Here is a 14,265-nt window from a genome sequence, read left to right as displayed (position 1 = left end):
ATACGGTTTAACAATACTAAAAAGGGAGTAAAAGGGAGGTGGAACAATGTTGGGATCAAGTTCAAGGTCAAACAATTCTGAATCGAATCGAATCTGAAGGCAGAGTGTCACTTCCTGCCTATAAGCACTCACAGCATGGGCCCAATCCCACTGATTAGGGATGACACTAGGTGTGAATGGTCATTGTCCTATTGTCTTCTTTAAAGTGCTATAAACAGTGCAATTCAATGAAGCTATATTACAAACAATATTCAACACGCCCCTCACTTCACACAGGTGTGATTTTTCATAATTTCAATATATATTTTTTAAATATAATATTAAACAGAATAGACTTTAAAGGCAGGGGATTCTTTTCTTTGGTCATAATAAGTACTAACTAAGTAGGTCTATTCTGATATTGTTCAGTAACAGGAGTCTCCTCTCCATGTATTTATTAAACAGAAAATACAAAGAAATGTTGTATTGAATTCATGGTTCTATGTCTTGGTGTCACCTCGACCCATGATGGACTTCTTAGTGTTTCTCTCAGGTTTCAAAAGCATTATATAAGACTTTGGTCCAAACAGTGACACCAAAATTCCAAAGCTAGATGCTAAAATAGCAAAAACCTCCACTACATCTGCATATTTGCCTGGAGAGCTTATATATGCTGGGATGAAGGCTATCCACACGGCACAGAAGATCAACATGCTGAAGGTGATTAACTTGGCTTCATTGAAGTTGTCTGGAAGATTTCTTGCCATGAATGCTAGGAGGAAGCTGAGGAGTGCCAGTAAACCAATATAACCTAATAGCACTGCAAATCCAACTGTTGATCCCACCACACACTCATAGACTATCGTATCACTGTGATAGTGTGTGTTTTTATGAGGAGCTGGTGAGGCAGACACAAGCCAGGCTATGCAGATTGCTGCCTGGATGGAAGTAAGAGCCAGAACTGTTCCTCTCTGCTGTATAGCACCAAACCACTTCATAATGTCTGTACCCCCAGGCTTGGAGGCCTTGAATACAGCCAAAACCACCATAGTCTTTACCAGGATACACGAGACACACAGCACAAAGCTGATCCCAAATGCTGCATGCCTCAGCTGACAAGTCCAGAGCCTGGGACGGCCAATGAACAGAAGTGAGCACAAAAAACAAAGTATGAGAGAAAACAAGAGAAGGAAGCTAAGTTCAGAGTTATTGGCGCGCACCATGGGTGTGCTTCGGTGATAGATGAAGATTCCCAGTACAATGGCACAGATAAGTGTGCCCAGCAATGAGATGATCGTCAAGGAGATACCAAGAGCCTCATGGTAGGAGAGGAACTCCAGGCTCTTAGGAACACAGTGGTCACGCTGGGGACTGGGCCAGAAGTCCTCTGGACAACTGGTACACTCTGTAGAGTCTAACAAAGATGACAAGGTTAAAGGGACAGACAAGTACAGTATTGTCCTAAAGATACTGTACATTACTACATGGTGTAAACCAACCAGTCTCATTGCTGATCTCTCCCTCAGAACAAGCAATGCAGTCAAAGCAGCAGATAGGTTCCCCTTTAATTCTGGCCACACGGGTTCCGGGGGAACAGCTCTCACTGCACACTGACCGAGGTGGCTACAGAGGAAATTAAGAATGATATATTTTTGTACAAACTGAATTACATTCACACCAGCTCAGCATTAGCTATAGAAAGCAGAAGTGACCTTTTTAGATTCAAAGTTCCAGAAGATTCTGTCTTCATCCAGGATGAGTTCTTCACCTGCAGAGGCTAACTTCTTGACCACACCTACATTGTGAACTTTTGTGCTTCCATCAGGGAGCCACACCCAGTTCATGACATCATAGATTGGTAAAGCATCACCATTCTCATCAAACGATACGTGATCACCAAATGGTGTAGAGAAGTTGATCCTTTCCAGGTAATATACAAGCTAGACATGGTGATGAGCAGAATTATGAAGATCAAGTGACTATAAAAGTGTGTTTTGAGCAGCTGCTCAAAATATTACTTGCACAATGTACATAGACAAGGTAAATAGATGTTGATGTACAATTTGTACAAATTATTCAGACACCACTGCATATCAGGTTTATGGGTAATAATCACAACTGTCCACTGAGTGAAATAAACAACTAAAACTAACAATTTAATAACTACTGCAGGCTCATAATTATTCCGCCCCATCATGACAAGTGTCTTTAGTAATCTTTTGTGTACACCCTTTGGCCTTTTGCTGTTATGAACTGATTTATATGACTCAGATTGGCCCAGACACCAGCCAAACCTAAATCATTATTAGTCTAAATTTGAACCCAACTAGAAACATATGTAACCTGTGAAATAACATTACACCTGCCATGGCTGTATTGTCCGCAAACCGGCACAGCTGTGCCCAATAAAAGGCCCTTTTCCTGGCACACAATGCAACATGTCATGGATGGCATGGGCCAGAGCATACACAGCCTTGTACACATTGTACTCTGGCCTGAGGTCAGATACATCCAAAAGTGCAGTTTCTGCTGTTGCGAGGTCCTCTTGTCCTGTACACACCCTTCCACCAGCATCCACCCACTCTGACGGAAGGGGGGGGAAATTACACTGAAATGTGCGCTCCCAAAACCGCCTCATCTGAAGAAACACAGTGAAAACTTAAAGCATAATTCTAAAGCACAAAGCTTGTGAATGAACACAAAATTGCAACTTAACCCATTTAGGACTGAGGCCGATTCTAAAAAGGCCTTCTAAATCCTGAGCTACGTTTTCATCAAATATTAATTCAAAATGACAACAAATATATAAATATATGTTGCTATTTACTGTACATAGCAACAACTAACCCAAAGGAGTTTCCCGTCCTGAAAGGTATAGTTACAAAAGGGGATCCCGTACATAATGGGTTTAAAAAATGAAACAAAAGACTCACTATGGTATTGCCAAGGCTGTTGTCATGGTCATTGTCGGGATGGATTTTTAACAAGAAGTCCTTTAGACCTGGTATCTCTCCACGACGGATGGCAATGCCCAGGGTGCCTCCCAGGTACGGCATGAAGTCTAGAGTCAGGAGCTTAGGATATGTTGTCCAGGCCTCACTGGCCATCCATTGCAGACCTGTCACATTCTGCTTTACCACCTATACGGTATATAAATCAATGCTATTGAACACCCTTCATGTCTGTGTGTTGATTCACAAAATATTGAACGAATTCAAATGAAAAGTATTAAAAAGTGCCTCTGACAAAACCAGCTAACTCCCCCTCTCACGTAAGTATCTGACAATATACAGTATAAATTCACAGTACCAACTTTGATGAGGCAGTATTGCTTTGTTTTAAAAATATAATGTTTTCTTAATTTCTTGAAAAATTATAATATACATATTTAGGCTATATATATATATATATATATATATATATATATTATATATATATTAATATTATTATTTTAATTTATTTAGAAAGTGGTTAAATTGCTTTCCCACAACCTCCTCCATGAGATGAACCATAAAGCTCCCATGTACAAATGCAATGACCACACGAGCTGTGGATGTCTTCATCACAGTGACAATCCTCTGATGTTCAGCTGGGTCGTTGTCCCAGGGCAGAACCTCCATGTACGCCAGACAACCAAAACCAGACTGGGCCAGGTCAGACTGGAATGACTGGGCAGCATTTCGGCCATAGGCATCATTAGTAAATAGCAGTCCTGCCCAGGTCCACCCAAACCGCTTTATAATTTGGAGCATAGCTTGGACCTGATGGATGAAGAATGGTGGGATAAGACCTGCTTAGTTTGATTATGCACATACTGTAGTGTAAAATCAGTGAATCTCCTGCGTATAACCCACATTAATTTTCTTTTGATGCTGACCCTAAACCTAGCCCTTCAGTTCCAGCAGTATTATACACAAATAAATGAGAGGCGATATGCAATATCAATAAAGGGAAGTGATGTGTACTACTTGATACCAACAGATGTTTTGTCTGTAGAAGTTCACCTGGAATGCATCACTTGGGATTGTTCTAAAGAAAGATGGGAACTTATTCCGGTCACTCAGACAGGAACACGTGGAATAGTAACTTACCTGAAAATACACAAAAGATATATTCTGTAATATACCTATACGGTACTATAATTCTTTATTACACGGCTTGGTTGAATGCTTGATTCTGATTGGTCAATCGCCGAATTCATCGGTCTGTTATTTCTGGATAATGACTGCTCCGCTCTATAACACACCGTTGCCAAAACAAACCCTCGGAGCACCTGCTGTGTTCCGCTGATTTACTGCTGTTTCCAACATGACAGCCATGATGTAAACACACACACAGTGTCCTTTACAGCAAAACATTGCTCTCAAAAAGGTTTTTGAAAACATTTCAGCGAGAAATAGACGGTGCAGTACCCGAAAATGGATTCTATTTGATTCACTTCCTTGTTTTCCGACTGTGCTGCAGCTGGGCAGACGCCGGCCAGCGCGACACTTATGGGAATACTTTCATTACCGTAAGCAAGGAAATAGTCGTTTTGTTTTGTTTTGGGTCAATTTATTAATTTATGTATTAAGTAGCCGTGTAATAAGCGGGATAATGTATGGCTGAGTGGTCATTGTTTATAGATAAATCACCTTCAGGCTGATTAACCACTGACGCGACAGCGGAGGTGGTTAATCAGCCTGAAGGTGATTTATCTATAAACAATAACCACTCAGCCATACATTATCCCTTACATCAGAGGTGGGCAACTTTGAAGATGGAGAGGGCCACTATATTTATACAGTCACTCCAGAGGGTCACATTGCATATTACGGTCGTAGCAAAAACAGCCAATCTACAAGCTCGAAACGCGTCGCAGTGCAACACGTTTTGAGCTTGTAGATCAGCTATTTTTGCTATAGTTTAATTTAAATCCTGATTTTTTTTTGCTATTTTGGAATTGGAATCCTGAAAGATATTTTAGACTAAAGTAATTAAAGCCAGTCATGTTTGCATGTTTGGAATTATAACATAAATTAAATAATATACTTTATCAGTATTCCAATATTAGGGCCACATTAAGTGAAGATGGGGGTCGCATATGGCCCCCGGGCCGCCAGTTGCCCATGTATGCCTTACATAATTTCCCCATAACAAGCAGAGCACGTTAGTGGAACAGAGCAGGGTGAAACTCTACACTCACTTTCCCTGCTCAATCCCACGCTAAAATGCTCAACATCGCTCACCACAACTCAGCTTGATTTCCCTCCGCTCGGTTCACATTTTCAATCAAAAAAAAAAAAGGGAAAAAGAAGGGACTGCATTGTGTGCTGCGAACACACAGAGGCAGCTTTAGCCATCAGGAGGCAGCTGGTTCAGAAACACAATGCCATCTTTTGACAAACACGTATACGAACCCTTCAGCACTAACAAAAAAACACACTATAGCCTTGCATAGCCAGCCTTCATCTGCCTTTGCAATGCATATTGCCACGCAGTGATATCACCATCGCTACACAAGGCTAAAAACACACACCATGCAAGGTTTGTTAAAACTTGCATGAAAACTAGTTAAAAGGTTAAAAGGTTACATTGTATAACAATATACAATGTGGCAATCTACTGCCCCCATGCTCCATTCAAAGTCTGCCAGCTCCACTTACATGCTCTGTAAGTAAATATTGTTTTCTTTATCAGGCTGTAGAAAGACTACACTGTTTATCATTATATTAGATTTGTAAATAAACTAAAATAGCCAAAAAGAATAGCCAATTAAAATGGTGATGGTGAAAGAAGAAAACTTACCAAGGACACTCTGTACAAACCTAATACACTAGAGATGGCAATTGAATGTGTTGAGGGAGAGTCACCCACTATTCCAAGCACTGGAGGGGAGCCAACACAGCTCTCATTCAGTTGAAATTGTTCTTCTCTCCCACTGACCAATGACAAAGCCGAACGGAATGCTACTCCAAGTGTGAAACAATTATCATAGAGACTGTATCCCAGAGTCACGTTGGGTAGCAGGCTGGGGTTTCTGTTGATCTCAGTAATGGCAAAAGCCATGGTCTGGGCCATTCTGAATCCGGGAATGTTTAATCTAACAGACAAAGTTCCACAGTAACCTTGACAATTTATCTTTGTAGAACTACATCAAATAATCCTATGATGCTATAGTCCTATATTAAAACAATGTTCTCTTGCTTGCTTTTTTATGTGTGATACTCACCCATAGCAAATGAGATCCTGTTGCTTGGAGGTGAAAGACAGCTCAGGGAAGGCAGAGGAGAAATGGATTAAAAACAAGCCACCCAGAATAAAGTCCCCAGCCTTGTAAATTCCGTTGAATTTAAACGGTGCCTGTAACTCACAAGAAGAGGAAGGTGAGGAAGACAAAGGAGAGAATGAAGAGAACAACATCAAGCACAAGTACACATATGGAATCAGTTGTATAACTACAGAAGCGTTCATGACTGCACCTCCTCTCCTCCTCTGCACACTTTGTCCTGTTGCTAATTTTTATACACAGTGTTAGGCCATCCCCTGAGCCAACGTATGCCATAACATAATCGATCACACCTTCAACACACATCAACACCCTAGCAAGGCAGAGGCCGAAGAAGAGGCAGGGCTTAACATACGTCAACAATGCTTTCATATCAAAGTCCTGTTATGTCAAATCAAATCAAATTAATTTATATAGCACATTTAAAAACAACTCTCATTGTACCAAAATGCTTCAACATATCAAAAAGAGCAATACAGTACAATACAATACATTAAAATACAATGCAGAAATATAATATAAGACAATGAAACAACAGGCAATTAAAGCAAAATAATATAAAATATAAAAGTGCTGGATCATGAGGGGGATTCAAAGGCTTGTGAATATAAAAAGGTTTTAAGTCGTGATTTAAAAGACTCAACGGAGGGAGCAGTCCTAACAGCAAGGGGAATGATGTTCCAAAGTGTAGGGGCTGCGACAGCCGCGGTCGCCCCTGAGCCTCTTTTTTGGTGGTGGAATGTGTAAGAGACCGCATTCTTCTGACCTGATAGGTCCTGATGGAGGGGGGATAGGATAGGAGGTCAGTGATGTAGGAGGGGGCCAGCCCGTTTAGGGCTTTGTAAACAAAAATGAGGGTTTTGCCGTGACCGTCTCTTGTGTTGTCCTTGCGTTGGGTCCCCAAGTCGGCTCAGTGGCCATACCTTGAGTTGGCTGTGTGGCCGCGACCGTCTCTTGTGTTGCCCTTGCGTCCGTGTTTGAGGGATTCCGATTTTACAGGGGCCAGTTTCGAATTGCTGCCGTCCGTAGGTGCCCTTTGAGAGCGGTTTTGAAGGAGTCAAGGGATTCGCATGTCTTAATGACTGTTGGTAGGGCGTTCCACATTTTGGTGGCATAGGAGCGAAAATAATTTAGTCCCTTGTTTGTGCCGAATCTGGGTTGTACATGGTTCGTTGCACTCCCTCTGGTGTTGTGGGTGTGGACTTCGTTAACATTAAGGAAGTATCTAGACAGGTACATGGGTTGTATGTTTATAACTCCAGGAATAATTATCATCCTATGAATAAATCATGCAACCTTTTGTCTATGTAATAATTATGTAATAATCACACCAAAACCAGAAATATATTATTATATTACATTTCTTTGCTTTAAGTTAATTAATACTCATGATCTTTACAGACAGTGTAAGTCTGTTTGCATGTCTAGAAAGTATTAGAAGCGACCTCGCGCTAAAGGGCTGGGCGAGCGCGGGTGCTTTGGAATAGGGGGTCAGATCAACATATCCGCCTGGGTCATGACAGACTGCTGGGCGAGTGCTGGTGCTTTGATAGGTCAGTGATGTAGGAGGGGGCCAGCCCGTTTAGGGCTTTGTAGACAAAAATTAGGGTTTTGATGAAGCAATAAGCCACAAGAGGTCACGAGAGGCTCTCTCATACTCGGTATTTTATAATGGCTGAGAGGCGTAGTGAGACACGACGCAAAGCGGGAGTCTCCGACCCGCACGGCCTGGGTTTGTAAGGCAATCAAGTGGGGGAGCACTTGATTGCCTTACAAACCCCATCTCAGCTACAGAGCTGCGGAATCAATGTAACGCAGCTGGGAATTATATAAAGTTATTGAAGGTGTGGATTATCGTGAGATTTACTACATGGTCTAATCAGAAACCAGTATATACTCAACACTATGGCTCCTCAAGGGCTGAATGAGGAATTTGATGTCAAACCATTTCTGGGATAATTATTTCTTTTTATTTTTCATTCTTTTAACTTTGTGTACACTGTTCTTCTTGCCATTTTTGTTGTCGCTGTGTCCTCATTATTTTGTACTGTAATTGCAGTACCTTACTATTTTGTTGCTATTGTGTTATGGTCTCCTCTTGTAGGCAGTATTTGTATTATTTGCAATATTTGTACTGGTTTGCAGCTTATTATTCATTTTGTCTGCACCTCTATACTTTCCTATTCTACTTGGGTTCTAAAGAGTTAGCATAGGGCTAATTGCAGCCACATCCTTTCAGATGCGGTGGGTGTGTCTTTCTTGATTTCCCTCATTGCAATAGAGCTTGCCCATATGCTGTTGTATATAATACGCCTACTTGATGTTTTGTACTCTGTACCTGACAAAGACCCGTAAGGGTCGAAACGTTGTACTAAATAAAAAAATCCTGGGAGCAGAGACACAGTGTGCGGACAACCCTTCCTTTTCTAATCAGAAACCAGCCAATCAGAATCAAGTATTGGGACTAACCGCTTTAGAGAATGTATTCTATACCGGACCGGCAGCCAGTGCAGAGAGGACAGGTCTCCTCCTCCTGGTGCCGTCAGGGGTCTGGCCGCCGCATTCTGCACCAGTTGGAGACGGGACAAGGATGACTGGCTAATCCCAGTGTAGAGGGCATTGCAATAATGTAACCGGGATGATTTTATACGTGAGGTGGGGGGCTCAGAGTGCGTCCACTAAGGAAAGTAGGCTTTCTAATAACACAAACCGCCTTTGTATTGGTTAGTAGGTAAAACGTTCTTTATATTTACGCAACAGAGGAGAGGCTGGTCTGCATTTCATGCGAAGAAGGAAGACAACAGTCCCATAGCATTAATGCAATGGCAGCAAAGTGCATTAGGGCTATGGACCAGAGCTAGATGGTTGTCACAGTGTGTTGTCTGCCCTGTTGTATAACTGTTTACTGTTTTTGAGTGTTGCTCAAAAAAGCCTATGCCTTGCCCTTGGTGTCTGTGAGTTTGAGACCCCTGTGACAGAATAAACCCCTACTCAGGAGGAATTCTGCAGTGTCAATCAATCAATCAATCAAGCAATCAATCAATCAGATACACATGTCTTCAAAGATTAACTAGAAACAAATTTCAAGAAATTTGACTGGGTGCCTGCAGCTCGCCAAGTCTGTGCAGCATTTTAGCCACGGACCACCATTTGATGACATTTAGACTCTCAGACCCTGTAAGGGTCCATTTGGTTACATGTAAGCCAGTATTTGGTCTAAGTTTACTGCGCATTACGTTGCCACCAACATGCTAATGCTAACATGATAATGCTAGCATGTTAACATGCTAATGCTAACATGCTAATATGCTAATGCTAACATGCTAGCATGCTAATGCTAACATGCTAATGCTAACATGTTAATGCTAACATGCTAACATGCTAACATGCTAATGCTAACATGCTAATGCTAACATGCTAACATGGTAATGCTAACATGCTAACATGCTAATGTTAACATGTTAATGCTAACATGCTAACATGCTAATGCTAACATGCTAATGCTAACATGCTAACATGCTAATGCTAACATGCTAAGAGGTCCATTTGGTTTCGCTCAGGGGGGCGGCCCGGTTCCGGCGAGCCGCCCCGCGTCTGAAACGGTTGAGAAATGACAGAGTTACGTGTTTCCCCGATTTTCTCCATTGACTTTCAATGTGTGTGTGTGCGTGCACATGTGTGCATGTGCGTGCATGTGTGTTCGTGTGCGCGCGTGTGTGAGAGGTGGTCAACTTGACCTTGAATCATTAACAAAGTATCATTTTCACCTGGGCTAGTCTATGCAAATGCAAACAGTATTGAAAGTTAAAAGCACACTGACTGTCTCATTGAGAGAACGTATGTCCGAACAAATTGCTCTATCGCAAAAAGTAAAAGTCGAATGCGATTTTTGTTTTCGCCGTGAGTGACCCGAGACATTGAGGTACGCCGTGTGGGATCGTGGTATTGGTACGATAAAAAGCGTGGTTATAAGAGCGAGTTAAGAATTGTGTTTGTGATGAAAAAATTGCTGAGTCATTCAGGCAGTTAACATGGAGTTTTTGACACATTATGATGGTACACCTGTCGTGTTCAGGGCTGTAGTGCACGTACTGTATGTATCTGGGCTATGGTTGTGACATTGGGTGAAAGAGGACGAGTGTTACCGAAACCCATGCGTGTAAAGTGAATATTTTGGCCGTGAGGACACTCTGAGTCGAGAATATTGCTCAGACCACACACACTTTGAACTGCGATAGCGGGCAAACCGTGCAACGTATTCGAATTCCGTCTGAACCACCACAAAGTCGATGGCCTCGTGTGCTGTTTGACGTTTAAATCGTGTTTCTACGTACCAGTATGCCAGAGCAATGTGGCTCCAAAGTAACGTGTCGTTTTCTGTTTTTCCACGAGTTTCTCCATCGACTTTGAATGGTCGTTTCGCGTCGTTTATTGCGAATTACGTCGGCACGGTAACGCGAATCGGAAAGAAAAGCACAAGCACACCATTCCCGGCCGAGCCGCACGTTTTGATGTATATATTGCGGGGCTTTGGCAAACCGTGCGGCCGGCCATAGAGGTCAAAGTTTCGCGTATTGATAATTACGATTAAGTATGCGTTTCGGATTTCAACCTGTGTTTCTGCCATTGCATGGCAGGCACCCAAAATAAACATATTTGATCCAGACAGTTGATCAACTGTCCTCTGTTCCTCATTTATCTGTACGTATTTGCAAGTCATTCAATTTGCAAGTCATTCAATTCAACTCCATGAAAATGGAGGACCCTTATTTAAAGTCTTGTGCTTTTTCTGGTTCTTCAACTTAGCGGTTTTTGTATCGAACTGTACTTTAATTTGAAATGTAGCCATTCTGCATACTGTGAAATACAAATTTCAATCAGTCAATCTTCCTCTAGTTATTTTTGAGGGGCTGCCCAGCTTTGAGTGTTTGTGTAAACACAAGCATTGTGTATACACAAACACAATGTTGGTGCGTTTGACGTTGTTTAATACAATCAGATAGGACTTTTCTGTTTGGATGTATGGGCTGTCAATGGTAAATTTCACCTAGTTACCACCTTACTGACAAAAAGGCTGCGGTGTGCAATTGCTGTGCAGCAGAAAGCAGCTATATTGACATTTATTTCCCCAAATGATATAATTAATTTTAATGAAAACATCTTACTGGACATCACAGTTTTATTTAAATATAAATAAAATAATGATTGATTTATGATTGAAGGAAACTGTTTACATCAGTTCACAAAATAAATTTAACTGACTTAAAACAGCAAGTTCATTAGTTCAAAAATCATAAAGTTCAGACTGTATGTCTAGAAATGGCCTGCTCAGTATTTCGGAAAATCAGCAAACATTAGTCTTAAGGGTTATTTAATTTAAAACACTTTTGTTTAACAGCAGCAGAGACTCATTTCCTCTGTCCTCCCACCCAAACCAAGCCTTTAGAGACACATTTTTGATGATTCTGTTTTGACTGAGCGTCCTTATTTAGTTGTTTGCTGTTATAGGTTAGGCATCTTCAATTCATATATTTTTGTAACCTTTTTATTTGTTTTTTTGTGTAAATAAATGGATACACAGTTTTAAGTCCTTTGTCCTGTTTGTTTATGTTGCGACCTTTACACGCCTATAAATAAGGGTCGTGGCCCGGGCGGCTAGTGTAGCGGTCCGGGCACCTATAGGCTGCTAAGCCAGCCTGAAGGTGTGCCACGGGTTCGACTCCCGATCTCGACGACCTTTGCCGCGTGTCACCCCACCATCTCTCTCCCCATTTCCTATCACCATACTGTACACTAGAGGGCAGCACGGGTCCACCCGGACCCGAATACCCGAGATCCGAACCGAGAACCGAGCCGGGTCGGGTGCAAAATATTGACATGCCGTCGGGGAACGGGTCGGTTCCATTTCAAAGCTGCGGGCCTCGTTTCGGGCATCTGCAATGCAGAATACCCGAAATGCCCGTGCAGGACCCGATTTTTATTATATATTAAACCTTTCAACTTTAAAAATAGGTTTTGAAAATAGACATTATGGTATGCGTGCGTTCAACTGCGTTGTAATGATTATGTTCTAAAATACACGCCTCGAGGATTTGGAAATGGGACGTAGCCACTGGTGGTGGGTGTGTCACTGTGTGTGCGCAGCGCGCGAACAGTCACACACAACACGAACAGTAGCTATCATCACCATGGCGGCCCCCTTCTTGAGCGAGGTGAAACGCAAACTACAATCAAAAGAATACAGCACGCAATCTCCTAAAGGGAAGTCGGATGTCTGGGACAGTTTCGTTATCATTGTCGACGCGGACGGTAAAAATGTTGGTGCTGCTAAATGCACAAAGTGTGACTCACTGCTTACCTACGACATGCAGAAGACGGGGACATCTTCACTGAAGAAACACATGACTGGGAAGGCGTGTAAGAAAAAAGAGAGTGCCGGCGAGGGTCAACAACCACAACAACAAAGTGCCATCACGTCTTTTGTTGCTATTCGGAAAGCAATTCCAGCCAAAAGAAAAGCTGCCATTCTTGATGTTACATACTCGAGGATTATATATGTATATGTATTATATATGATACCGTGACTGTATTTCTATATATTGTATATTATACAAGGGGTATTTATATATATATATATATATTATGTTATACGGTGATTATATTGATACATATAGATATTATAGTATACAGTGATGTGGCATAGTATGGAGTGCTGATTGCAGTTCTCAGTCACAGGTCTGGCTGGTGCTCAGAGGCGGAGACTTACCTTCCACCTGCCCACCTCGTCAACGGGAGCCTATCATCATCAGAAGGCCGGCCAGAGGAAGACTACTTAAGAGCAGCTGTGATGCCAGCTCGTTGGCAGTGTGACTCAGTCTGTCATACTGAGAGCATACTGTCCAGGGGAGCTGTGAAGCGACACCTTTGTAAAAAGTCAACACTAGGGTCTCCATATACCTGTGTGGAGGTTCCTGAGTGTTTATATATATATCTCTTGCCTGTCTCGCTGTGGTGGTAATTATACGCACATTGATTTAAGTGGTATGGTATAATTTACAGGAGTATGGGAGCTTGCTTTTTGTAACAGTCATTATTTTGTTAAGCATTAGGTAGAGGTAAATAGGTAAATAGGTTGATCATTTGTAACCATTCTTTTCCTTTTGTTGGTTAGGATTAGATAGAAGGTTCTTTTGCATCTAGGATAGGTATAGTCTTTTTTGTTTGTTTCCCTGGGTTGCCCCATACAGCCTTTTGTTCTCATTATATAATTTAAATAACACTTGTAACTCGACGTGGCTCGAGTAGAGGGCTCAGCCCCTATATTTAAGTTGGTTGGAAACCCAGAAATTATCGTTATTAGTCCGTACAGGTTGTCTAGATAGAAGGTTATAGCTATATATATATATGTATATATCCCCATATTGTTTATATATATTCATACTATTGTATTGATTGCCTATATACCTTCTGTCTATTGAATATACCTTATTGAAGCACTGTGAATAAACGACAGTTCACTTGCCAGCCTTGTTGCGTCCTTTAAGTACCCCTAGATATATGAAGGAAACGTAACAAGTGGGGGCTCTGGAAAACGGCTGGCTGAGTGAATTTGTTGTTGTTTACGCTACTTGAATAAGGCAGTGGAGATGGCAACCTTTGATCTCAATGCGTTCGTGGCCGATCCCTCCATAGGTGAGTTTGACACTTGTCGTAAAGAAGACTTGATAAAAATTGCGGAGCACTATAGGATCACGGTAAAAAGTGGGGATGCCAAAGCTAAAGTCAAAGATCTGGTGTTCACGAGACTGGTGGAGATGGGTGTCCTGATCATTCCTGGGTTGGTTCCTGATGTCCCAACTAGCTTGCCTCAGTTCCCTGCCGAAGAGTTAAAAGCGGATGGGCTTACAACTGCATTTGTAGGGGGGACCGACGGGGCCATAGGAGGTAGTGGGGTTGATGGGTCCGAAAAGGGGGAGGACAAGGGCACGGCACCCCCGGTGGGACTGCCTCCGGTGGTG

The 14,265-nt window shown here is 42.0% G+C and overlaps 1 protein-coding gene across 1 annotated transcript; it reads right to left on the bottom strand.

The window, feature by feature from the left end:
• Nucleotides 1–479: 479 nt before the first annotated feature.
• Nucleotides 480–9,480, bottom strand: LOC306913275 (extracellular calcium-sensing receptor-like; the record flags this gene model as incomplete). The annotated part of the gene is made up of 11 exons (XM_079489866.1): nt 480–1,393; nt 1,479–1,602; nt 1,692–1,919; nt 2,342–2,617; nt 2,913–3,119; nt 3,471–3,740; nt 3,984–4,070; nt 5,767–6,061; nt 6,191–6,321; nt 8,741–8,811; nt 9,474–9,480. The coding sequence occupies 11 exons, from the start codon at nt 9,478–9,480 to the stop codon at nt 480–482; spliced, it is 2,610 nt and encodes an 869-aa protein (XP_079345992.1).
• Nucleotides 9,481–14,265: the final 4,785 nt, after the last annotated feature.

The sequence above is a fragment of the Electrona antarctica genome, assembly GCF_951216825.1.
Source record: "Electrona antarctica genome assembly, chromosome: 20".
NCBI lineage: Eukaryota > Metazoa > Chordata > Actinopteri > Myctophiformes > Myctophidae > Electrona > Electrona antarctica.
The sequence above is the reverse complement of the archived record's forward strand: the minus strand, read 5'-3'. Positions and strand labels throughout refer to the sequence as shown.